General features: G+C 45.0%; 3 protein-coding genes across 3 annotated transcripts; 2 read left to right on the forward strand and 1 right to left on the reverse strand.

The window, feature by feature from the left end:
* Positions 1 to 2974: 2974 nt before the first annotated feature.
* maco1a (macoilin 1a) lies at positions 2975 to 14558 on the reverse strand. Its single transcript, XM_075449313.1, has 11 exons — positions 14280 to 14558; positions 13212 to 13353; positions 12962 to 13088; positions 12085 to 12208; positions 11704 to 11882; positions 9908 to 10445; positions 8853 to 9011; positions 8540 to 8722; positions 8313 to 8433; positions 7879 to 8053; positions 2975 to 5114 (listed from the first exon to the last, which is right to left on the reverse strand). Exons 1-11 carry the CDS (start codon positions 14357 to 14359, stop codon positions 4912 to 4914), a joined length of 2031 nt encoding a protein of 676 aa, XP_075305428.1. The 5' UTR covers positions 14360 to 14558; the 3' UTR covers positions 2975 to 4911.
* srfbp1 (serum response factor binding protein 1) lies at positions 14539 to 17407 on the forward strand. The gene is made up of 3 exons (XM_075449314.1): positions 14539 to 14648; positions 15115 to 15576; positions 15739 to 17407. Exons 1-3 carry the CDS (start codon positions 14646 to 14648, stop codon positions 17032 to 17034), a joined length of 1761 nt encoding a protein of 586 aa, XP_075305429.1. The 5' UTR covers positions 14539 to 14645; the 3' UTR covers positions 17035 to 17407.
* A 1759-nt stretch (positions 17408 to 19166) lies between these two features.
* Positions 19167 to 24716, forward strand: e2f3 (E2F transcription factor 3). Its single transcript, XM_075449329.1, has 7 exons — positions 19167 to 19324; positions 19628 to 19762; positions 19919 to 20138; positions 20303 to 20434; positions 20658 to 20772; positions 20859 to 21054; positions 22620 to 24716. Exons 2-7 carry the CDS (start codon positions 19726 to 19728, stop codon positions 22865 to 22867), a joined length of 948 nt encoding a protein of 315 aa, XP_075305444.1. The 5' UTR covers positions 19167 to 19324; positions 19628 to 19725; the 3' UTR covers positions 22868 to 24716.
* The last annotated feature ends 1151 nt before the right edge of the window (positions 24717 to 25867 follow it).

Consider the following 25867-nt stretch of genomic DNA (forward strand, 5'->3'; position numbering starts at 1 on the left):
GAATTCACGCTTTTTATGAGCCTTTAAGCGTTGCTGCATTTCTGTCCCGTGGGAGAAAGTCGCACAAAATTTTAACAATGAAATGATTAAATGATACCATATTGTTTTCTTGTTGTTACTTTTATATTGCTGTGAGCGTAAATATCCAATTTAAACAAAGAGTTTGTCTCTGCTTCTTCACTGAAGCACAGCTTGGGCTTCTGTATTATAAGTTAGATTTTTTTTCTATATTTCACCACTTTTTGCTACTTCTGAAAAGAGGGCTTGTTTATAGAGTTTTCCCCTGGGTCCAAGGAGCCAAAAAGATGTAATTAAGAACTAACTTCACCCATCGTGGCACACACACATGCAAGGTATTTGAAAATTATATTTCCAGATGGACCCTGAAGGCTGCATGGAAAGGTACATATTTCCCCTGAGTTTATCTGATAGAAAACTTAAGTAGAGACAGAAAAAAAAAGAAAAATCAAATCGATCAATGAATAAGGCAAGCTAGCTTAAATATCAGGGAGGTGAAAGGTCAAATCAATGGCTTAAATCTCTGTGAACATAAAGTTAATGCTTGATATGATTTTTAATTATTCTATATTTACCTATTAATATCACTATTCTCACAGTGTTGCTTTGCTGTATTCTTTAGCAGGATTTTTTTTAAATAGTTTTAATATATTTTCTTTATTTAAACTCATTTTCTTTAGTTTAGTTGCAAAGAGATTAGCTAGTTATTTAGAAAAGAATAGCTTAATAGATACTACTGTGCAGAAGGCAGGAATACCAGGTTCCGCAGGGTGTTTAGAGCACACTAGCATGATTTGGCATCAGATTCAGACCGCCAAGATTGAGAAGAAAGACTTGCATGTTATATTTCTTGATCTAGCAAATGCATTTGGTTCAGTGCCGCATAGCCTTACGCAAAGCATTTGAGTATTTTAGAGTGCCCGTAGTAGTTGTTAACTTAGTAAGAACATATTTTCAGGATATTAGACTGTGCCTAAGTACAGCAGGTTTCACAACAGGTTGGCAGAGGCTAGAAATAGGCATTATGGGAGGGTGTATGATTTCTCCATTAGCTTTACAATGGCGATGGAGATAATTATTAGAGCTTCCAAGTGGGTTGTGGTGGAGAGAGACGTCAGGATGGCATGCGCCTTAAACCAATTAGGGCATACATGGATGATATGACGTTAGTGACTACAACAGTGCCATGTATGAAGAGAATACTTGAGACTTTATAAAAATCTAAAGTGGGCTGGTATGAAAATAATACATACTAAGTCTAGAAGTATCTCAATAAGTAGAGGGAAATCAAGTGATAGAAAGTTTGTAATTGATGAAGAAAACATTCCAATAATTAGGGAAAAGGCAGTAAAGAGTTTAGACAGGTGGGGCAGGCAGACATGAATGATGGAGAGCGGGCGGTGTAGTTTCGGAAAGCTGTTGATGGACTGGATAGAATAGATAAATCAGAGCTTCCAGGAAAGTTGAAGCTGTGGTGTCTGCAGTTTGGATTGTTTCCTAGGTTGATGTGGCCACTGTCTGTGTATGAGATTCCATTATCTGTTGCAGAAAAAATGGATTAGTTAGTTTTTACATTAGGAAGTGGCTAGGTGTTCCTAGATGCTTAAGTACTGTGGCACTGTATGGGAAAGGCATACTCCAGCTCCCAGTATCTAGTCTAGTAGAGGAGTTTAAATGTACTAAAGTTAGGACAGAGCTCTTGGGCTTGGGGCTTGGCCCAGGCAAACCAGTGTGGAGTAGAGCAGGTCCAAAGAAGAGAAAACTGGTTATTGAGCAGGTTCGTAGACAGGAGGAAATGTTAAGGGGTGCATAGGCAGTGGCTCAGGCTAAGCAGGGACGGTGGTTGAATTGGGAAGGTGTAGAGAAGAAAAAGCCTAGTTGGAAAGAGCTGTGGAGTATGGAGGAAAGGAGTATTAGTATTAGATTTAGATAGGGGCAACATATGTTGTATTGCCAACTCCCCAGAACCTAAAACTCTGGGTAAATGGAGACCCGTTATGTTCGTTTTGTTCAGGTACTGCAGCTCTAAGGCATATTTTGTCAGGTTGTAAGGTTAGTCTGTCACAAGGCTGGTATACGTGGTGACATAACCAAGTATTAAGAAGCTTAGCTGCAGGTAAACTTAGGAGGATCTAAGGTGAAGAGAGTGGCAATTCAGTTTGTTCAAGAGGGGGAGAAAGTTAAAAGACGATAAGGAGGCACGGCAGCTTGGAGGATGCTTGTGATGGGAGATGCAGGTAGATTTAGGAAATAAGCTTGTTGTTCCCCAGGAGATAGCCTCTACAAATCTAAGGCCTGATATAGTCTTGTGGTCTAGGAGTAGAATGAGAGTCTATTTCATAGAGCTGACTGTTCCTTGGGAGGAATTAGTAGCAGAAGCATATGAAAGGAAAAAGCTTAGGTATGTGGAGTTGGGGGCAGAAGCAGAGCAGCGAGGATGGAAAGTTAGAATCTGTCCAGTGGAAGTAGGATGTAGAGGATTTGTTGCAAAGTCTGTTGTCTCATTGTTGAGGGAGTTGGGTGTAAGTGGACAGAGTGTGAGGAAAATAGTGAAGGAAGTGTCAGATGAGGCAGTAAAGTCCAGTCAGTGGATTTGGATTCGAAGAAGCAGTAGTAGCTGGGGGCCCAGCAGGGGGAGCACTTAGGGAAAACCTAGCCTCCTGGAGGTGTCGTGGGTTCCAACGAGATGAAACGCTGATGAAAGGAGGTTCCCACCTGATGACCCCAATGACATGTTGGTCAGCACTGCTCACTGATCTATATAGGATAGGGAATTATTCACAGAGTCTGGTCCATTTTTTCTTTAGCACAAGTTTCTTGTGTTTACCTTGAATCCCAAAGTTTGTGGAGCTCACTGAGCTCAGCTTCACCGTGTTGTGATCAGTTTTACGTGAGACCCTTACAAAAGCCGAAGGAAAAAAAACACAGTAGACAAACACATAATGACGTACACGGACTCCAGAGCTTGCCACCAGCAAGACTTTCTTTAATGGTGAAGATCAAAGTGAAACGTATGACACGGCCACCATCACTGAGTAAAGAAAATAACCATGGTGGAACAATAAAAAGATCAAACAAAGCACTTTTTTTTGTTTGTTTTTTAACCGTCTCTTCCTTCCACACAAACTTGTAAAAAGCAACTCGAGAACTCAATTCACAACGCAAGAGTGATTCACAAACTATACGTTTTTTTTTTCTCTTCCTTTTTTGTTTTTCTTTCCAGGTAGGTGGCGTGACAACACGACATGATCAAATGGTTCGGGGGGGGGTGTCACCCTCTCCCAACACAACACATTCACAGAATCCTTCCTAATTGGAAAAAAACAACAACAAAACAAAACAAAACAAAAAAAACAAAAACACAGGAAACCTAGAGAATATGAGGGGAAATATCAACAAAGTGCCACTCGAGAGAAGTCTGCGACGAATAAATTAAAAGTTTGAGTAACGCGTCTGCTGCTTCACCGTGATCTACCCAGAACCATGTAAACACGACACCGTCCGAATATGTGCTGATGACGAAAGAAAAACCCAAACAGAACGGCACGCTTCCGCAAACATTATGCTAGCTACATCGATCAAAGTATGGATGGAAACCCAACATCAACACTTGGCACTTAAGAACTGAAACGAAATAAGCAAAGAAAACATTCCTCAGTAAGTTAATGTACATCGTTGTAAACAACAAAATGCCAGCTAGAGGGCATGATAATAGACAATCAGTTGGGTTGGCGTTTGGCATACCAAGACTGTGTCGCTATGAAATGACTCGTACCGCGTCGAGTGTTGCGTTTTTTTCCCTTTAAATCTGCAGCACTGTGGTCAGCCGCCTGCGAGAACCATTGAACGCGTCTCGCGAGACACTTAATTGCGCTCGCCTTTGAATACTGACTTGGGGTGCAGGAGTAAAACGAGGCGAGTCGGAGAGAGAACAGTGGCTTTGAAGCGTCATACTTTTAGCTCCCAGGATTTGCAAAGTTTAAAAAAAAAAAAAAAAAAAGAAAACCGCAAGGCACTGTAAAACCTGCAAATGATTGGTAACGACCAGTTACCTCGACATCATTTAATCCTGTGACAAATAGAGCCTACGGGGTTCTAATTTGGTCCAGAAAAGGAGAGGGAAGGTGTCTGCAGCAAACGAGTGAACGTTAATGTATCCTTTTCTTTTTTTTTTTTTTTTTGGCAGTGCCGAGTCCAAACCAGCAGTCGTATTCTTAAGGACAAAACTATCTGCTTCGTCCACCTACTGGCGTCCCTGGAGGATCCACTGTTCCAGGATTAGGAGACTAAACTGTATCAGAGTAATCTGAGGAACACAGCAAACGATTATCTGTTCAATATCACAACCTTAGAAGAAATGCACAGTCAAACTGAAGCGAAAACATTACAAAACAATCACTGATTAAAGTTAATGCTGATATCAAAACATGAACAGTTTTACATTCATGTATCTCTCGCGGAGCTTTACTTTACAGACGAGCTTCTTATTCACATCACAACTGAAAAACACGCCCTTCCGTCTCAGTCCAACCGTCGTGAAAGCCGACGGATTCTTTTAATCAAACGCCTGGGTGTCGGTTTATCGTGGAAGAAAAAGAAGTGGCTGTGGGCGGGGTTCACACTGTAAAGAGGACTGACATAAAGCGATGCATGACGGCTCTTCAGCAGACGCTGTGCCAACCAATCGTACGGCACACAACCCAGACAAAATAATAGTTCTTGTAGAAGAACCCCACCCCACAAAAAAAGGGGGGAAAAGAAAATACACGTGTGTATGGCGGAGTTGTGTCTGTGTGTGCTAAGTGCAAAAACCTGTCAGGGGCTCGTAAACTTAGACATAACCCAAACTGGAACTGAGAGCAAAGTAAAGAAAGAGGATCAGTTCTGTCAGAGTCACTTTTTGAGGGGCTGGTAGACTGAGGCGTTGGGGTCCAAGGAGGAGGGACTATTGTCCATGAACTTGGAGGAGTAGTGCGGGGTGACGGGGCTGAGGTTGTTGCCATCCGAGGAGTAGGACAGGCTGGGCATCACGGCCATCACCTCTGCTATCTTCTGCTTCAGCTCGGCGATCTCCTGCTCCCTCTGGTGGATCTGGCCTGGGTGAGACACAGGGAAGCAGAGTTGTTCTTGTCACATAGATCGGAGCCAAGAAGCAGTGGGCATTTCTTCCAAATACCTCTAGGGATAGATAACAATAAACAGCATCTTTCTAAAGAATGCTGGAGCGTGCCTTAAGAAAACGAGAAAAGCAAAAAAAAAAAAAACGGGGAACAACATGCGGGCAAAACAACTAGAAAAGTAACTCAAAATAACTCAAAAACTACAAATAAAAACAGCAAAATATATCAGACAAGGCAGAAGAGATCAGAGAGTAGCCAATATAAGGCTTCTAATAGCAGAAAGGTCAAACCTCTAGGAATAACCAGCTGGACTCTGCATGTGGATGTCCGTGATTGGGAGGACACAAACAGAGTGCAAACGTCTCGAGTCACCTCTCATTTTTTCATATATTATCCAGAAAATGGAAAATAGGAGTGGGGATTTATTGAAATGTGTTCATATGTCTAAAAATACTGTCTATAAGTCATAAAACAGGCTCTAATGAGCTTAAAATGAGATATTTGTTTGAGCACCTTTATTCTCCACCACAGCCTGAACCCTCTTAGACCAGCTTTCTATCATCTCTTTAAGTCGTCTTCGGGAATAGTTCTCCAGGACATCCCAAAGCTCTTCTTTGGATGTTGGCTCCCATTTGTTCCGTTCTCTGTCAGCACGATCCCACGCTGCTTCAGTAACATTGAGGTTCAACCCTCCATAAGACCTGCTACCAGCCGGGTATTTTTAAAAACGAATATTTCCCCCCCTCCGTTTATAAAATAATTTGTATCCACATTACCTCGTTTTCGAAAAAAAAAATTCCACACATAACCGAACATCTGCGTTTTCACCTGTCTTGACAACCCAAGTGCATTTGCTGTTTTGCGTAATCTGCCCTCGTCAGCTAAATAATAAAGTGTGCACGCAACTTTTTTGAGCACACTGACAGGTGATCGCAAGACAGTGGACTGCCCCTCGATATGAGGACGTAATAACTCCGACAGCGACAGGAGTGAGGTAGCCTGGGTGCCAGCCGAACTTAGCCCCGCCCATAAAAGTTTTGGTCGGGAAGTTCGGTCTGGCTCTGCTCAGTTGGGAAATCATTATGCCCGACCAAGAATTGGTCGGACCAATCAGATTGCCAGGGCGGGCTTTATACGATGATGGACAGATGATCAACAGGGACATTATCGACTACGTCACTAAAGAGCTGAACACGGCTGCCGCTGGAGAGCTAGGGTGTGTAGATTCTGCCATCGAGTCTGTTCTACAGGATCTCCACATTGCATTCATTTTGAAAGACGAACAGAGGAACGTGATAAAGGCTTTTATCGATAGAAAAGATGTTTTTGCCGTCCTTCCTACAACAAGTGTGTGTTGCTTAATCTACGTCACATACTACGTTGCTCTGATTGGTTTTAGGTCTATCCAATTGAGCGAAGAGGCATTTTTTCTCCTGGTTCGGTTGAAACACGCCCCATACCCAAATCTCTATTGAGCGGTATCAGACTCACATTCTGACTAGAATCGTGAGTATGACGTAGTCAGGCTAGGAGTGAGGACCGGGACATGCGGAAATTGTCACGCCATTCCTCTGGGAGTACGACTTGGGCGTGTAAAATCAAGGCAGTAAACAGCGCCTGCACAATAATAACCACCACAGTTCTCAAGGCATCCATGCTTCTTCAGTAAACAAAGGTCGCACGTTTGACGTCAGAGCAGATTTGTTGTTGTTTTGGCGCATATTGTGATGTTCGAAAACGCAAAACTCCGGTTATCTCTGTCTACACGCAAATGCATAAATGGAGTTTTCAAAAATCTTCACTTTGCCCGGAGTTTTTAAAAACATTCGTTTATGATGCGTTTTCATGTGGATGACAGGTCCAAACGTAGAAAAATATATTCGTTTTAGCAGATACCCGGCTACGTGTGGATGGGGCCTCACTCCTGGGGTCAATTTACAGAGACCCAGAGAGAACCCCCGCACATACGGGGAGAACATGAAAACTGCACACAGTAAGGCCCCGGCCCGGGATTCCAACCAGCAACCCTCTAGCTGTACGGCGACTGTGTGAACCAGCACAGCACTTTGCAGCTCTAATAAACGGGTGACAGCCGGAGGGAAATCCCCTGGGAACTTCAGAACTGGCATTTCATATTCCCAACTTTTGTTTCCGTTTTAGACAAACAAGAAGATAAGTGACCCCAATCAAATTCAACGAGAAAAAAAACTAAACAATCATCCCTTTATCTGAGAGCAGTATGCTGCCACGGTGACTCTGCGGTGTTGTGATAGTGGCTGCGGTTTATTGATTCTATAGGCCTTCCTGTTAGCACTTTGGTCAGCTGTTATTGTTGTTTTAAAAGTGCATTATAAATAAACTTTGACTTGACTTGACTTGACTATTCCCTGATATTAGTTTGAAGTTATGGTATTTGAGCGGAAAGCCAGTCCATTATTGTCTGTATTAGATTCGATGTGGCCACACTTCGCTGTGTTTTCAGCTGTCGTCCTCTTAAGCATTTTCCACCTCCTCGCATAAAGAGGGTGGATCCCAGCTTTGCATTGTTTGCCAGCACAGGAAGAAGAATATTTAGCCAAACCATAAGAGGCGGTCTTTAGCAGACTTTTAGCTGTTCAAAAAGGTAACATCACATTTCCCTTGTGAACGATCGAGTGAGGAGGACTGGAAAAAACAAAAAAGCGGGTGTTTTCAGAGTGACTAATGAGTGACTCACTGCAGCCATACAACCACGGTGTACCTTGTGCTATCTCCAGCTGCCTCTTGGCATCTCCCAGTGCAGAGAAGAGGTCCAGCTTGATCCTGGTCTCGGCGCTGAGGCTGTTCTCCAGGTGCTGGGTCTTCTCCTGCATGGCTGACAGCGCAGACATCAACACCTCCGTGTCCTTCTCGTTCTCTTTATACTTGCGCAGCTCCTTCAGACAGAATCAGACAAGAAAGATGAACAATGTTTTACGCGGAAAAACGTTTTGCACTAGCAAAGCATCTGAGCTAACAAGGGCCGTCCTGTTTAATTGACCTGAATTACACAAACTAGCCGTCATATTATTTTAATCAAGGGACTGCAGCAGTTTGATAATTACAAATCCCTATGCTTGATAGAGTTCTGTTCAAATAATGAGTTTTTCCATATTTGCATTCACAAACACAAAGCATTTCATTATTTAGCCTCACCTGACATTTGCCTTCCAGGTCTCTAATCTGCTCCTCCTTTAGCTTCATGTCCATGCTGAGCTTCTTGCACTCCGTCTCCAGCTCTCTGATCCGACCGCGAAGAGAATCGGTGGACTCCACTCTGTAGCACAGACGAGAAAAACACAAAACAGCTTTTTCTCTCATGACCGGAACCAGCTGACACGGCTGCTGAACGGCAGACAGAAGTGGCAAACACCAAGCGGTACCTTGTTGCAGCAGCTAAAGCCACCGCTCTGGCGGCAGTGGCTTCCTCCATCTTCTTCCTCTTCCTCTCCTCAGCCAGCTGTTTCTCAGCCAGAGCCCGAGCCTCCTGCTCGGCCTTCAGCCTCTTCTCCAGCTGAGAGATGGTCTGCTTGTCCTTCTGCTTGGCCTGCACGGCACTGTGGAGCCTAAAGTACAGAGCAACGTAGTCAACCCGACTGCAGTTGGACTGTTGGTGACACGGTTTGAGACACGGTTTGAGACATATGAGCCTTCACCAGTTTCGGAGGCTCTACTTAAGATTGTGCATGAACCCACTTGTTCTGCAGCAGCTCGTTGTCCTGGCGCAGCTGGCCCAGTTCTGAGCGAAGGCTGCGGTCCTGGCTGCTCAGAGAGGACAGCTGACTGCGCAGCTCCGACTCCAACTGCCTGTTGGCCTGAAGCTCCGCCTTCAGGCGCTTCACGTCCTGCTCCAGCCTTTAGGAAGAGACGCCGGAACGACATTAGCAGACATGTCGCCACACACACCCGGTAGTTCTACTATAAAGAGTAAAGCTGCGACTCATTTAGCAACTGCTGGCTTAAAGGGATAGTTCGCCTCTTTTGACATGAAGCTGTATGACATCCCATATTAGCAATATCATTTATTAATTTTATTTATTTACCATTTATTATTTATTTATTCATTCATTTTTCTTACCCCCTGCTGCGTGCTGAGCCACGTTCCGGCCTTGTTTTGGCATTGACGAAGGTAGTCCGGCTAGTTGGCTGGGGCCACAAAAATAAAGCGTCTTGTGAACGCATATTGTTTTGAGAAGCAAGAGTAATACATGTGCATCACAAAATAGTTCATCCAGAAAAAGTCAGACCTCACAATCGCTTGGCGCCATTTTCTCTCCCTTCGTATCACTGCGTGCTGTGTAGACCGTGCAGACAGAAGTGCAGACCGAGCAGTCAAAATAGCGCCAAGCAATTGTGAGATCTGACTTTTTTCTGGAGGGATGACTTTGTGATGCAAATGTATTACTCTTTTGAACACATATTGTTTCGAGAAGCAAAACGCTTTATTTTTTAAACCCCAGCCAACTAGCCGGACTACCTTCATCAACGCCAAAACGAGGCTGGAACTCTGCTCACAGGACGCAGCAGGGGGTAAGAAGATGTTCATAAATGATGTTGCTAATATGGGATGTCACACAGCTTCATGTCAAAAGAGGCGAACTATCCCTTTAATGATCAAGTAAAGCAGATAGTTAGACACCATGAACAACATCATTTCTTTTATATTGTGCAATAAATCTGATCCTGGATGTCATCATGAAACGCATAAACCGTGCGTTGTAAAATGTTAAATTGGATGTTGGACACCTTACCGCACTAAAGCGTCTGGCTTGCCCAGCTGGTTGTTGGGGATGCAGTTTTCCACTGGGTCCTTCTGCCCCTTCCCCGCCCCCTTCTGCTTCTTCTCATTCTTATTGGCCGACGAGCCTGGCGGGAGGCTGCCGTTGGCAGAGCTGTGGTTCCGTGGGGACGAGTTGCTGCCCCCGCCTCCGCTGGCATTTTTGTAGTTCTTCCCCGTCCCCCCCATTTCCTCTTTAGAAGTGGTGTGTGTGTTGCTGTCAGCGTGTGTGTTCTCGCCTGCCAGGTCGTTATTCAGTCTCTTTGCCCCGGCGTAGTTCTCAATGTACTCTGCCTCCTGTAGTTTGGAGTCCAGTGCGTGTATAATACTGTTGTTATTGATTCCGATTGTGTTTTGTTTCTTGCCCTCGCGCTCTTTGGCGGTACTGTCCTTCCCTTTTTCGCGGTACTCCAGTTCTGGTAACGGGACTGAAGTGCTTTTCTTTCCAGGCGGTCCTCCGTTTTGGGATACCACCGTGGGTTCTACCTCCGAGATCCCTTTAGCTAAGGCAGCTGGATGAAAGCAAGAGGACGTAGTGTTAACACGCACATATAAACACAGTAAACTGATTTAACCAAAGAGACAACTGAAAACATATTTAGCCATAAACAGAGGATGGACCTTTGACTGAGACACTAAAATCTCCTCTTCGAGTGCTTTTACAACTGGTGCCTGTTACTGTTTGGTTCACATTATACGAGTAACTGGACCACCACTGCCTGAAAAGTGGTTTTCTCTAAATCTAGGTTGTTTTGAGGTTTAAAAACCAACCAATGTGTTCTGTAACAGCGGTTCAACTTTAGCAGCTGATCGTCACGTGTGTGTCAGCTAAAGTGTGGCGATTATTAGTTTGTAAAACAGGTATACAGAAAAAGTGACTTTTGGTTCACCGACTGAGCAGAGCTGGCAACATGTCGCCATCACTGTCATGTGGGACCATTAGTTGTTGATATTCAATAAGGAACTTTATTTCAAAGCTTTGTTTCTGTGCAGTTATTCTTATTTCTTTTTCTTTTTCTGGCATGGTCCGCACGAAACCGATCCGTACGGCCCAGCGTCCTTATATGAAGTCTCATAAAATAGGCCTATAGTCTCCACACAGGCACACTTTTTTTACTCAAAAAATAGTTCCTGTTCAAAGGCGATGCTAAAGGGTTTACACATATGAAGTCCTAATAATCCTAAACAGCCAGGAGACAGCATAGCTGCTATCAACCCACGATAAATATAATGATTTCTTCACTGCTCTTTGTCAAATCAGAAGCTGCAGCAGCGTTACGACAAAACTTTTGCAAGTCCTTCTGGAGTTAAAGTTTTCTCGTTACGACAGTTTTGCCATAAAAAGTCATATCAAGCTAACAGACGCTCTGCATTGTGTTGGAGAAAACGTCGGTGGGTGGGAGCAGGTGAAAACACAGACGAGAAGAGGCTTCAACTAAAGCGCAAACACTTTTCTGAACAATTCCCTTTAACTTGGGCCCTAAGGCGGGGGAAACTCAACTCGGTGCAGTTGCGGCTTTTTGGAGGTAAAACCATGGAGGATGAAAGTTTGAACAGGGCTGTTGGATTCCTCTGAACAGCTGATCACACGTAAGATTAACCCATCGCTGCCGTGCATTGTCTGTCTGCTAAAGTGACAGCCGTGCTGACTGGAACGCAGATATGTTACTGGCTCTGACCGAGTCAGACTGGTGCTATGGAGCGTTACCTTTATCGTTGCGTTTTAACTCCACTATAAGCAGCGTTTTGTGTCTGAGCTGTGCGTCTCACCCTCTTCTGCTTCCCGCTCTTGTCTCTGCAGCATCTGTTGCTCTGGCGGTAAGGCCTGCTGTAGGAGCTGCATGTAGAATTCGTTCTCTTTCTGGACTTCCTTTTGTTTCCTCAGTCGCATCTTATAGCTAACATAGCTCTTGAAACCGAAGCCTAGAGTCACCACTGGATAGCCAATACTAGAAAAAATGAGGAGAGACACGGTCAGTAAACCCTCCGCATACCGTGTACGCTTAGAGTCATTGAAGAAGACCGACAGAAATGCTTTGCATTTGTGGATTTCTTTGCTTTTTGTCACCGACAATACTTGGGGGGAAAGAAATTTGCATGGTAATTACAAAAAAACCCAAAAAGAAGCACGGGATGATCGATGACGCTTACCAATGAGCAGCAAAAGGTCTGCAGAGATCTACATGAAAATTCTTCAGATCTTTGAACCGTATGGCAGCTTCGATGTACACAAAGAGGATCCACAGTGACACAGTGGGTAGACAAACGCCTCTCTCTGCACGACAGAAAGACAGTTTTAAAACTAAATCTGCACCTTTGATCGCCAAAGACAATCTGAAACAATTAAAGGGATAGTTCGCCTCTTTTGACATGAAGCTGTATGACATCCCATATCAGCAGCATCATTTATGAACATCTTCTTACCCCCCGCTGCGTCCTGTGAGCCGAGTTCCAGCCTCGTTTTGGCGTTGACGAAGGTAGTCCGGCTAGTTGGCTAGGGTTGCAAAAATAAAGTGTCTTGCTTCTCAAAACAATACGCGTTCAAAAGAGTAATACATTTGCATCACAAAATCGTTCATCCAGAAAAAGTCAGACCTCACAATCGCTTGGCACTATTTTCTCTCCCTTCGTATCACTGCGTTCAGCCACCTGCCGACAGCCGCGCCTGTTACAGTGTTTCCTGCTCAGTCTACACAGTAGGCAGTGATACGAAGGGAGAGAGAAATAGCGCCAAGCGATTGTGGAGAACGATTTTGTGATGCAAATGTATTACTCTTTTGAACGCATATTGTTTTGAAAAGCAAAACGCTTTATTTTTGTGGCCCCAGCAAACTAGCTGGACTACCTTCGTCAACGCCAAAACGAGGCTGGAACTCGGCTCACAGGACGCAGCAGGGGGTAAGTCAATGTTCATAAATGATATTGCTAATATGGGATGTCATACAGCTTCATGTCAAAAGAGGCGAACTGTCCCTTTAACTTCCCGTGCAAGTCTTTGAGGTGAAAGCAGCCATAATCAAGTACCAACCTGTGTGCCAGACATACTGGACCCATACGTAGGTGCTGGCAGCAAAAAAAAGCCACTGGACAGGGATGAAGAGGAGGCATATGATGTCTGATGTAAACGCCACACATACGAAGAAGACAGAGAACGCCTAAATGCAGAGGAAAAGAGAAACAGAGTTAAAAATCTGACGGCCAAAGCTCCAGACTAACCCCGGTGCGGGTTAAAGCCAAGTGGAAAGAGCGCGAGCAGGCTCAGACAAATAAGCTCTTACCAGCCCCTGATATCTGAAGGAGTCGTAGACACTTCGGATAAAAAGCCAGAAGGGCCACAGGTACTCGAACCTGAACTCCAGCACAAAGTCGGCCAGCAAAACCAACACCCACACCACCAGGAACTTCAGGTACAGGAAGGTGCTGTGAAGAGCAGACGGAGATTAAACTCAAAAGTCAAACAAAGAAACAAGACCGAGGAAGAGGAATTACAGTGCGACGCATTTCATGGATGAGGCGGTTGAGAACGCCAGTGATCTGGACTTCAGGTTTACACAACAGTCTTAAAGGTTTTAAAGTGTGTTTAAAAAATCCACACGTCCAACGTGACTTTCAGACGGCGCTCTAGATTTAAGGGCAGATACTCAACGAGGCAGCAGTGACCGTGAGAGTAAGATGTGGCACACAACAGTGATGTGCTCCTCTGACAGAAGGCTGGGGAACATATAGTAATGTTTAGGTGGAGAGAGTAGCAGAGTTTGCCATGCCTGGACATGTTGGCCAGCACAGCTGCTTTCCATTTTCTGGCTTGCCATCAATCAATGCGCAGGCCAGATGTTCATGTTGCAGCGAGTTCAATTAAAAATGGCCTTACGTGTTACATTGTTTCATTGACGTGTTTAAATCGAACCCCCCCGCCAGACAAAGCGCAGGCGACCACCTCGTCGACTTCAAAAACGAGCGCCTCTCACGTTGCTGGTGTCATTTTTATTTTTTTTCCCCTCCTCACAACTTTACGCTGAATCCATTTTTCAAGCAAAGAATGCCCGTCATTTTTAAATAGACACGCGCAGAGCGTCACTGGTACCAAATGTCACAATTTGAACGGAATTTGAATTTCAAAAGCCAACGGTGGGAAAAAAAAACCGTGTGGAAATGCCACACTAGTACCGTTAACCTGGGCCTTTAATTGTGACAATATACGGGTAGGTTCATTCAGCCTCTAAAATAGCTCAAAACCAAAGCGTGCTGCCATACGGACGCAACACAGCACGGTAGCCGCGTCTTGACAAATGCAAAGAGGCGCCATTGTTATACAATAACGTCCCTCCAACCCCCTTTTTTTGTACCTGCTATATATACCCTCGGTGATTCGGTTCCGTTTTAACGGCCGTCGGAGTTTGCTGCAGTCCGCATTGCGCCGCTTCATCCTCCCCCTGTTGATTCACTGGTGATATCGGTCTGATAATTGTAACTGGGAATGTCATCCGCTCATCCTAATATTCACACTTCTTCAGTTATTCCCCATTGTTGTTGTTTTATGCACATGAAACAAAGAAATAAATAAAAACAGTCCGCTGAAGGCCCTCCCCTTCGCACGACACGCCGCGTCGCTATACTGACGTCTGACGTCATTCCGCCGTCGAGGACGTACGAAACATGGCCGCTCCCTGCTTCTCTCTAGTTTAAGTTTTAAAAAAGATTTCCACGTCTAAATGGTGAGTGTGACAGAAATATGGTATCGTACTTTTTATATATTCCGCACGTAAGTTAGTTTACGCTACTGGGACGTAAGGTACGCTCACGTAGTCCCCTGTATACTCTGTAAAACTTCTCCATGCTTCCTCACCCACGTTTGTTTTGGCTCCCCTGACCAGGTATTTCACCGAATGTGTGCGTTCTTGGCGTAAACATTTGCTGTCTCAGATGTATTACGCGGCGACAGTTCAAGCAGTAGATAGTGGACTTTATTCGGGGGGAAATCAGCTGGACCCTGCCTCAAGGGTGGAACAGCTTACGTTGTAAATGAAGTGTGGCGCTTTTTAAAAATATACAGATGAAAAGAAAATGGTACATTAGCGTTCGCTATTGATTATGTTTTTCTGTTTTAATAGTTTATCCTAGTGCAAAAGTTGTTGCTACTGATAAAGATGGTAATGCAAAAATTGCTTTAACCTCCAACAGATGATGAATAGCGAGGAAGAACTGATGCCATCTGTTGAGGAAGAAGAGAAGGAGGAGGCAGAGACAGAAGAAGAAGAAGAGGAGGACGACGACGAAGAAGAAGATGACGAAGAGGGAGGAGAGAAAAGCTGTGACAGTGATGAGGAGGAGGAGGAGGAGGGTGAAGGTGACGTAAAAAAGGAAGTAGAAGCAACGCTGCAAGCCACAGGTGAAAAGATCTCATTACCTGTTGACGCCACAGAGAAAAAGCAGCAGGCTAACGTCCTGAATCTCAACAACGAGGTGGTGAAGATGAGGAAGGAGGTGAAGAGGGTGAGGGCTTTGATCATCCGGAAACAGACGCGTCAGATTGCTGCGCTGAAAAAGAAGAAGGGGAACGAGACAGAAGTTGAGAGGAATCAGAGGAGAGCTGCGAGACTGCTGGAGGAGGTCCATAGCATGAAGAACCTCTCACCAGACCTGGTAGGGCTGTTGTGTTTCTCTACAGATCAAACAGACACTATCATTTCTGCACTGATTTTTAAAGTCAGATGGGCACACAAGTTGGTTAACAGTTCTAACCTTGAGCCATTTTTTAAATGGCAAATCATCCAATGTTTGTTTTTATTTTTCCCCAATCGGCAGGTGACCAAGACAGCCTTGCAGAAGAATCTCAACTTCGACCAAGTGTGCAGAAACCCAAAGTCTATTATATCCGACCGGGCTGTTGCGCGCATTGCCACCCACCCTCAGTTCAGTAAGAAGATCGAGAGCATCAAAGCTGCCGTGAAAGCCTTCAAAGAGGAGCGCATGAAGAGTGGAAAGCAGGAGGGAAAGCCAACGGCTCAAATGCACACTGAAAAGGCCACTCTGCCTTCTCAGGACAGGAGGGGGAAAAGGGAGAACGAGAAAAAAGAGGAGGACGAAGCTGTGGAGTTACAAGAGATCGCAGACACAGAGGAAGGAGTAGACGTCCTTAAAGACACTGAAGATGCAGCCGGAGCTGAGAAGGAAACAGAGAAAGATGCTCACCCAGCCGGTGTTGCTGATATTCACAGAAACGAAGTGCCGGACTCTGCGGGTGTAAGACCAACTTCAGTAAAAAATAGTGATGAGAAGGTCATTGTGAAAACTAAACCTCAGAGTAAAGCTGCAGAAAAGAAAACAAAGCCCCCCCCTGCCCCCGTGGCACTCCAGAAAATAGCCGATGTGGATGAGAGCGATGTCGAGTCATCCGATAACGAAGAGAAAGAGTACTTTGATGACAGCACGGAGGAACGTTTCCACAAGCAGTCCTCCCAGTCAGAGGAGAGCGATGACGACGACTTCTTTGTAGGGAAAGTGAGCAAATTCAAGAAGAAGAAGAAAAAACAGCAAGGCATAGAAGGAGAAAGGAAGGATACGGGACAGGAAGTGAAAAAGGACTCGACAGACGGTGTGAAATCTTCTGACAAACTCCAGAGAGAACTTGACGAGCTCGAGTCCAGGTTGAAGTCTAAAGCGACCGCGCTTCAGTCTGTTTTCTGTTCGTCCCTGACGAAGGCTGGAGGAGGCAGAGGCAGAGGCAGAGGTAGAGGAGATGGTAAATTTATGGGCCAAGGAAAACCGAAAAGCCTAAACAGAGATTTTAGTAAACAGTCCAAGTTCCAGAACCAAGAGAGGAGAGCTTCAAATTCAGGGTCCGAGTACAGCAAGCCATGCCCCGAAGGCAGACGCCCCGAGTCCGACGGGAAGGTCTCTGCATCTGCCGGGAGAGGGAGGGGGCGAGGCAGGGGTGACGTTCGAAGGCAGAGGGATCTCAGGGGTGGAGGCGTCTTCTCTCATCCGACGCCACAGCCCGCACTCCACCCATCCTGGGAGGCCAGCAAGAAACGGAAGGAGCAACAAGGACAAATCCTGGCCTTCCAAGGGAAGAAAATTAAATTTGATGATGATGACTGAAATAATTTTGTTTCTATTCAATACTTTGTCTCTTTTGCTTCATATTTGGGGGATTTTACCTTATGCACCATCCTGGGAAGGTAAAAGGAACATCGTGATCTCGGTTTTGATCAGTAATGATATGTTGATGGTTGTGTGAGCTGCTTTTTTTGAAATTTTATTTTGACCCCAATTACTCATCCTAAATCCCAACATTTTTGTATGGAACATTACTAGAAATACGTTTTTAAAATGTAGTTATTTCTGACATTTCCAGTATTCATTCCAACATATTTGTGATTCAAATCTGTGAAAGGAGTCACCTTAGCACACTTCTTTTTTTTTTTTAAAGGTTTGTAAGGATGTGGTAAGGTAATGTCACAAATGTAGAAGCCCCCCAGATGATTTCCATACGCAGCTCTCATACTCTGTCAAAACACTTGTACCTGTATGATTCCAGTGATTGTGTACATTAAAACGACGGAGTGTGACTGTCACAGAAATCCACTGCGGCAGAACTTGAACCTGTACCTTTTACTGTTTATAGTTTCCTTATTATGAGATGACTTTTAGTAATAACAAAGATTACATTAACAAGTCCAGGTGGTGTTGTCCGTTCCTGCCTCACCTTTGTCGTTTTAAGCTGATATAAAGCTACATCGCAGTGAACTACAAATGCTACTTCCGGCTTATTTAGGAAAGTAACCAACGTTCTGGCAAGATCTGACACTATTGGTCAGCTCAACTGCGTCAGACGTACGCGACACTGCGTTGCACGGAAGTGGCCAACAGACGATTGCGTGAAAATTTTATTTGAAACCATATCCCAGGAAGTACTTTCAATGCATTTTGTATATTGTTCAAGCCAGGGGTGGAGCAGGGATTTTAAATGTGGGGGTGTTACAGGGGGGGCACATGAGCGCCACATCAAGCCCATAGACACGACGCTGAAGTTGGCATCCGATTCGCGAATTAAATGGATGGGCATAAAGGGCCATTTCACTGCATTTTGATCGGCTTAAACTAGATCCTGTATGGAAACTACAATAGTCACACTGCTCAAATCAGGATGGAATTATTCTAAAGAGGCTATAGATTCATTAAAACCTTGTTTGGGATTTGTGAAACCTTATTCTGATTTATAAAAATGCAGAACAGGGCCATTTTACTGCATTTTTTGCATTTTGATCGTCCTAAACTAGGTCCTGTATGGAAACTACAATAGTTACACTGCTCAAATCTGGATAGAATTATTCTAAAGAGGGTACAGGGTCTTTAAAACACATTTTATGATTTGTTAAAACTTTATTTGGTCATTGAAAATTCAAAAAGGGGAAATCATCTTGCTGTAAAAGTGGGGGGGTCGAAACACCCCACCATCCCCCACGGGTGCGACGCCCATGGTTCAAGCTATTTTATTCATGGTTAATATTAGAAGTTTAATTTCTAGACACAGTTTGTTATGAGATTCTGGTGGTAAGGTACCTTATTATGTATTGTATAAGCAATAGAAGTGATGGATTAAAAGGGTACCGGTAGTCAGTCCTGGACGAGATAAAAAAAAAGAGGGAAAAAAAGGTGTTTCTCGCACTCTTCTCGCACAGTTATTTCTGTTTTTCAAGTTAACGTCACTAAAAGTGGTATTCGCACCACTCGCTACGTTGGTCACGTTGACGTTGCCAGGGCAGCACAGTATAAAACCGGAAACTGTACACCTGCTTTCAGAATAAAGGCATGTTTAATTTATTACGCTTCGAAAGTCGTGTTGGTGAACTTGACATGAAGTAGATACGGCGGAATAGTTGGGAACACATTGTGGTAATTAAGTCAACTAAATGTAACTGGAATCTTCTTGTTATATATCTGACGTTTTAACAGTAAACCACAATGATAATTTGTATCTAAAGAAAAAAAAAGCCACCAAACCAAAAGTGTTCATTGGAAAAGCCCATATAAATGTTCATTGAAACATTGTCACTCTGATTACTAAAGAGTTCCGCCTGTTTGTGCTGTAGCTATACGTACCGTATGTTAAACTTTGAAACTCAAAAAGTGTTAAAATATCCGTGACGGAGAAAGGACAAGAGTGTGCGTTAACAGTGTGCCTCTATTTTGAAAAGTGATCGTGTTTCTTCGTCTTTGTGTATCCGGAAACTTCACGCGTGTTTTTCAAAGCTTGAGCTTTGGCATCTTTTGTGCATTCAGGTGCTGCACGCCTCTATAACTTACTCAATCGGTGACAAAACGTCGGCGAGGAAGTGACCGTAAACTGTTCAGTTTTGCCAGAAGAAAGTCACTTTAAAGGGTTAAGGTGAGTCTGGGGAGGGGGGATGGGGAGTGTTACTCCCACTAGCTTAACACACTCGTGAGGGAAGCTAGCCTCTGCCCAGATGACAATCCTCAGCAACGATGAGTGAGCTTCGGGAGGCTTACTAAAATCACTGTTTCACACGTTAACATCTCAGAAAACGTGCGTTATTTGGAGTAGGCTCTGAAAAAGTCAGTTTTCCGCTGAGTTGCTGACCAAAAATGGCGGCCCTGTAAATAACTAGTGTAATAGTAAAGTTTTAAGACGTTTTAATGCCAAACATTTGAGGTGTATACTTCTTGTCAGGCCAAAAAGAAAGGCTGGAGTCGGCAGTCGGTGTTGCACAGGACCCTCAGGATGGCGGTGGGACCGAGCAGCCTGTGGGCTCAACTGCTGAAGCCAAGATGTCCGAAGCCAGTCAGAGCCAAGGAGGAGCAAAGTGTAAGGACTCAGACCTAACTTTATCCTTACACTCGTAAAGCGCCAGATTTCATTGTTCATTTTTTTGCTGTAGATTTAAAATAAAAAAAAAAATAAAAAAGAATCTCAACCTGTTTGTTTTTGTTTTTTTAAAATCTCCTGCCCCAAAACTCACAGCACACAGGTTACGTTTGGAGAGGTCCCGCTGTGACACTTCGCTGGGACTCCTGACAAAGAAGTTTAAGGAGATGCTGAGATCCACAGCTGACGGGGTTTTGGACCTGAACACCGTCTGCCAGGAGCTCAGCGTGTCCAAGAGACGAGTCTATGATGTCACTAACGTCTTGGAAGGGATCAACCTTATCACAAAGAAGTCGAAAAACTACGTGCAGTGGCGGTAAGTATGAGCATTACGCAGAGCATTGGGTACGGAGCTGTTTGTCCTGTTGAGTTGGTGAAGAAGGAGCTCACACCTGTCCATGAGACGAGGGCCGCAGCTTCCCGTGGATGCCTCGCATCTTACTTCAGTTAACCTTGCTGTGCTCTGATGTGCGCGCACAGGGGCGGGCAGTTGAAGGGTGAAGCGGATTGCGAGCTGACGGTTCTGCTGGACAAGGAGAGGAGGCTTGACGAGCTGATTCAAAGCTGTACACAGCAGATAAGCAAGCTGTGCGTGGACCGTCACTACTGGAGATATCCTTTGTTTGCAAAATTTCCCTGAACTCTCTGTAACCTCGTCAGCCAAAGTTGAGTCTTTGGGCCGCGGGCGAAGGCAGCGCTGTCGGACGGGAAGTCCGTTCATCCTCTTTCACACCCACAGCGTTGCTTTCAGCTCGCAGAGCAGATGCGTTTTAGTTTAGTTTTTTATTTTTAAAAAAAGATACGGTTTCTGATCTTCCTTGACCTGGCGGATCACATACGCCTACTTGACATACGAGGACATAAGCAGGATTTCGAGTTTGAAAGATCAGACTGTGATGGTGATCAAAGCGCCTGCGGAGACCAAACTTCAGGTGCCGCATCCAGAGGAGGTACGTGGACCCAAAAACGTCCGACCGACAAAGTTGTTTCCCCCGCTGCGCGTGATAACCAAACTGTCTGCTTTCCCGACGCTCAGAGCCTCCAGATCCACCTAAGCAGCAACCAGGGGCCCATTGAGGTCTTCCTCTGCTCTGATAAACCCGTTCCTGTGGAACCTGCAGACGCCGCGGCAGCCAGCAGTGCCAGCGGCAGCCGCTTGAACCCAACCACCGGAGAGAATGACGTCCTCCGCTCTCTGCCTTTCTTGTCCCTCATTCAGATGTCTTCTAAAGGTGAGTCCTGTATTTAAGGAGGCTCGGTTTTTACAGGTCACTCGTGCAAAGGGTTAAAGGGACAGTTCGCCTCTTTTGACATGAAGCTGTATGACATCCCATATTAGCAATATCATTTAATAAATTTGACTTACCCCCCGCTGCGTCCTGTGAGCCGAGTTCCAGCCGAGTTTTGGCGTTGACGAAGGTAGTCCGGCTAGTTGGCTAGTCTCAAAACTATAGCCGCATTCGCACTGTGGGAACCTTTTGCAGTTCCTATAACCTTTTCAGGAACGGGGCCGTTTTTTCCCGCATTCGCACATACAGGAACTCTGAACCATGGCCCTCAGTTCCTATAACCATTTTAGCTCCTTCTCCAAGGCTGGGTCTGTTCTGGGTTCCATAGGAACACCTCTGATGGAGGTGTTTGGTAGCTCCGCCCCTTGTCATGTTGTCATGGCTGAAATGTTTCCTCATACAACACGGACACAACCGGTGCGTGTTTAATAAGTTAAACTTACACGTGGTCTCCTTTGTCTGCGACGCTCTGCTCTCCTTCCTTCATGAAACGAAGAAGTATGGCCTGTGCTCGTCTCCTGACTCTCTCTGTGAGCTCTTCCAGCCTCCATGTTAGACGTCCGATGTGATCGTCCATGATTAATATCACCATCATGCAGACCATAAACACGGTGGCCTCCCCGCTCTCCATATTAGCTTCTTTGTGGTGTTTTTTCTTCTCTCCTTACTTTTACCGGGTTTTGTTTTGTTCTGTTTTGTTGTTGAATGTGGCACTAAAGTAACACGTCGCTGTCGCAGATGGCTGTGCGTGCTGCATCAGTCCCGACTCATGTGCGAATGCAGACTGAAACAGTTCCGCTGGGGGGGAAGGACAATTATCAGAACGAAATTTGAGAAGGACAGTTCTTAGAACGGCTCTGTCCCAATGCGGCTAATATGCGTTCAAAAGAGTAATTCATTTGCGTCACAAAAACGTTTTCCAGGAAAAAGTCAGACCTCACAATCGCTTGGCGCTATTTTCTCTCCCTTCGTATCACTGCGCGTGCAGAGCGAGCAGTCCCCTGCCTCCGAGCAGTAAACACCATAACAGGTGCGGCTGTCGGCAGGTGGCAGCACGTAGTGATACGAAGGTAGAGAAAATAGCTCCAAGCGATTGTGAGGTCTGACTTTTTCCTGGAAAACGTTTTTGTGATGCAAATGTATTACTCTTTTGAACGCATATTGTTTTGAGAAGCAAAACGCTTTATTTTTTAAACCCCAGCCAACTAGCCGGACTACCTTCGTCAACGCCAAAACGAGGCTGGAACTCGGCTCACAGGACGCAGCAGGGGGTAAGAAAATGTTCATAAATGATGTTGCTGATATGGGATGTCATACTGCTTCATGTCAAAAGAGGCGAACTGTCCCTTTAAATTGTCTGAACAGAGAAGGGGTAACTGAGCACACACACACACACACACGCGAAATCTATAAAATACTGTCTTCACTTCTGCTGTGGGCTTTTAAAGTGTCATCGCTCATGCTCTCTTCCTCATGTCTCCTTACCCACTTCCCCATTATCTTTCCAGAAAGTGCTAACAGTAGTTATGGAATCAATAGTTTGTCAAACTCGGAGTCCAAGCTGACACAACACCCATCAGTGGTGCCCAGCTCCGTCCAACCTGCCTCTGAGGAGCGACACAGTGTTGCCAGCCCGCCTCGGGCCGCCTCTCTCTGTGGGGAGGAGTACCTCATGAGCCTGGCCAACAATGAGGGCATCTCCGACCTCTTCACTACCGACTCGGACCAGTCGCCCATGGATGTGGCGCTTAACTGAGCAGATGTTTTGGAAAATACACTCATTCTGGCTGACACAGAAATCTCCAGGAAACAGCGCAGCCCCGGGGAAACAATTAGAGAACAAAATGCTGAGGCGAACGTGTTATTTTGGATGTATATTTGCATTCGCCTCACTGGGGTTGGAAGGACTCTGGAGTGGGGCGTGACCCAGAAATATCAAACCGGAGATGTCTTGGCGCTGCCTTATAATTCCAGCCTCTGATTCATCTCTTTTGGCCCGTGGAAGAGCTTTACTCTGTGCTCGGGATGGTTTTAAATGTGCTTTCTCCGAAGTACGAGCTTCGCAGTCTCACACGGGTCTTCATCCAATCAGTCACGTGCGTTCAAATGGTCTGGAGAGGTGATGGGGGTTATTTCTGTTATCGGATCCCATAGGAACCTTGTGACATAGAGAACAGGGCACCGACTGTTGCGATAAAACGAAGACGCCTTTTACTTTCCAGCCAAGGACCACAAAAGCTTTGGCTCGGTGCCGCTGACGCAGCATTCTAGCTCCCGGCTCAGTTTGAAACCGGTTTGTTCAGGGCTCGGAACCTTTTCTATATGTGCCCTTTAGACATAATCATACAGTTTTATCTTAAAAAAATGTTTTGCAAAGTTTAACATTGTGTTGGTTGGAGCACTGCTGCAGTGGAAAGTCTTTTATTTCTGGTAGCAAAGCTGTGATCTGTTCCTGGACCAGTGCCCTCTCTCTGAGGGCTGTTAGCGGGGAAGGAATTATTTCCTGATGACACCGAACAACTGAAAGCATCAGAGAAACCTTTCTTTCTACCATTGAATCTGGCCCAGATTATAGAACTTTTGAATTGTGACAGTTTAATACATTTCTGGTGAGTCTGAGCTTTTTTTTTCCTCCAGGTGCCTATAAGATTTTCTTTTCTTTTTTCCACTGATTGATCAGCGGCAACCAAACGGTTGGTTTACTTACTTACTTACTTACTTGTTAATCCGGCTCAGGCGAAGCCAGATCCAAGCTGCTAGACTGTTCACACTGTCCTCATTTCATCTCGGCTCACACAAGCGAAGCCACCGTGAGGTTCAAAGCGGCCAGCGACTGTTTGATCCCAGCTGCTGCAGGGAGAGGCTTCATGTTTTTTTGTTTTTTTTTAACATACTTTTGGGTTTTTAAATCCACAAATCTGAGTGTAGAAACGGAGGATGTGGCTTTCAAATCAAATCCATTCTTGAAAAATAAGGAAACGAATGATCCGATCTGAACTCGAGTACTTTTTATATGTGTGCGTTTAGCGGCTGTTCAGATCTCTGCGGGGTGTATTCTCACCTTCTTTTAATTTCCCTTGCTTGACAACCACTTTAAGTCACGAGTCCCTCACACCAAACTTCTGCCCTGTGCACCCTTTGTACCCAGAGGACCTTCCAGGCTTAACGGCCTCCTAACCAATCGTCTCATTTCTGGTGGAATTGAACACCGTGTCAGAGGTCAAATGAAGGGACGCCATCTGGTTCGCAGCTCGTGGAAGTGTTTCTGTTTGTTTTTCTTTTGCAGCTCGACTCACGGCCCTCCTTTCTATTATCTGAATCGCAATAAAAACTTGAAATGTCGTTTGCTCATTCGTTTGAACTCCAACAGACAAAGGTCCAAAGAAATGATCATCCTTAAGCGTCTCCTCTGACCCATTGGACCGTGTTTAGAAAACACGTCTCACCTTCGATGTGGTCGACTCGAGCTGGTGGGGAGACGACGAATGACAAGTTTCTAGAATTTCTCAGTTATTTTGGAAGATCCTACAATCGGCAGGTTAATCGGTGAGGGTGTAAAAGGCTTCGGGCTCATCTCGTTTCTTTCATTTGAACCTTTTAGTCTCCTCTTTCCTCCTTTTTTGACCAGGAAGTTGTTAACGGCGAGGGATTTTTAAGGGATGCCTGAAGTCTGAGGTGGGATCGAGCAGACTGGTGTCGCTGGAGTAAAATATGAAGAACACAAGTGTGTAGCCTCAGTGTTCCCTTTCTGAATTATTATTTTTTTTACTGGGCGTCTGAAGGAGGCGTCCCACGTTAATCTTACACTTTAAACCGAGTGAAATGTTCCAAAAAGTTGTGTATTAGTGCAAAATTGCAAATAATAAAAAATAAAAAACCTCCAGCATCTACAGAGCATAATATCGTGGAAGGATTCAGGTTGTTTAGGTAAATATCAGCGCTTTCAAAGCCAAGAACAGAAAGCACCTTTGGATTGAAGTGACCTTCGAGCCCTCGGGCAGCTCTGCACCAGAAGCCGTGACGACCGAAGCAGCCACATGTGCTCAGGAGTACTTTGGAAAACCATTTCGATTCGGCACGCTCCACCACCGCATCCAGAAGCGTAAGCTGGAACTCCCACCAGGGAGGAGGACATCCATCCAGTCTGTCAGAGGACACATGTTCTGTGGTCAGAGTCATACATGTCGGCTGCTTTTTTTGGGAGGAAACCAACGTGTGTGTGCGGAAGGTCACGATGAGGAGAATCAGACAGCAACCGCAGACTGTTGAGCTGCTGAAGTCTCATATTTAGAGAAATATTAAAACCAGAAAAGATGGACAGAATTTCTTTTTGGACTTGATAGATGATAGATTTAAGAATTTGCTGCAAGTTTCCCAACTTTGCTGGGATTGGGACAAAGATAATTGGACAAATGTTGATCCATGGCTCGCTGTGGCAGACTAATGCAGCTGAGGGTCTCAGATCTCTCAAAATAACGAACAAAAACGATCAGCAAAATGAGCCCCGGGAGCTCCCGAGCCACATTAAAAATCAGTTGTATAATTGGTTATTTTTCTTAACTGACTTATTTGAATAATCATGTTTCAAGTCTCTCTGATAAATGGCTAATCCTACAACATAGAGGCAGCTGTTGTTGTTCAGAGTGGTTCTGTCCGTGTTGGAAATGAAGAGGTATCATCCGGTGAATGTCATATGTTTGCCTGGCTGAGAAATACTGAAGGGGATGTCCTTCATAGGGGATTTCGAAGTGGGTAT

Source organism: Odontesthes bonariensis, chromosome 18, assembly GCF_027942865.1.
Source record: "Odontesthes bonariensis isolate fOdoBon6 chromosome 18, fOdoBon6.hap1, whole genome shotgun sequence".
NCBI lineage: Eukaryota > Metazoa > Chordata > Actinopteri > Atheriniformes > Atherinopsidae > Odontesthes > Odontesthes bonariensis.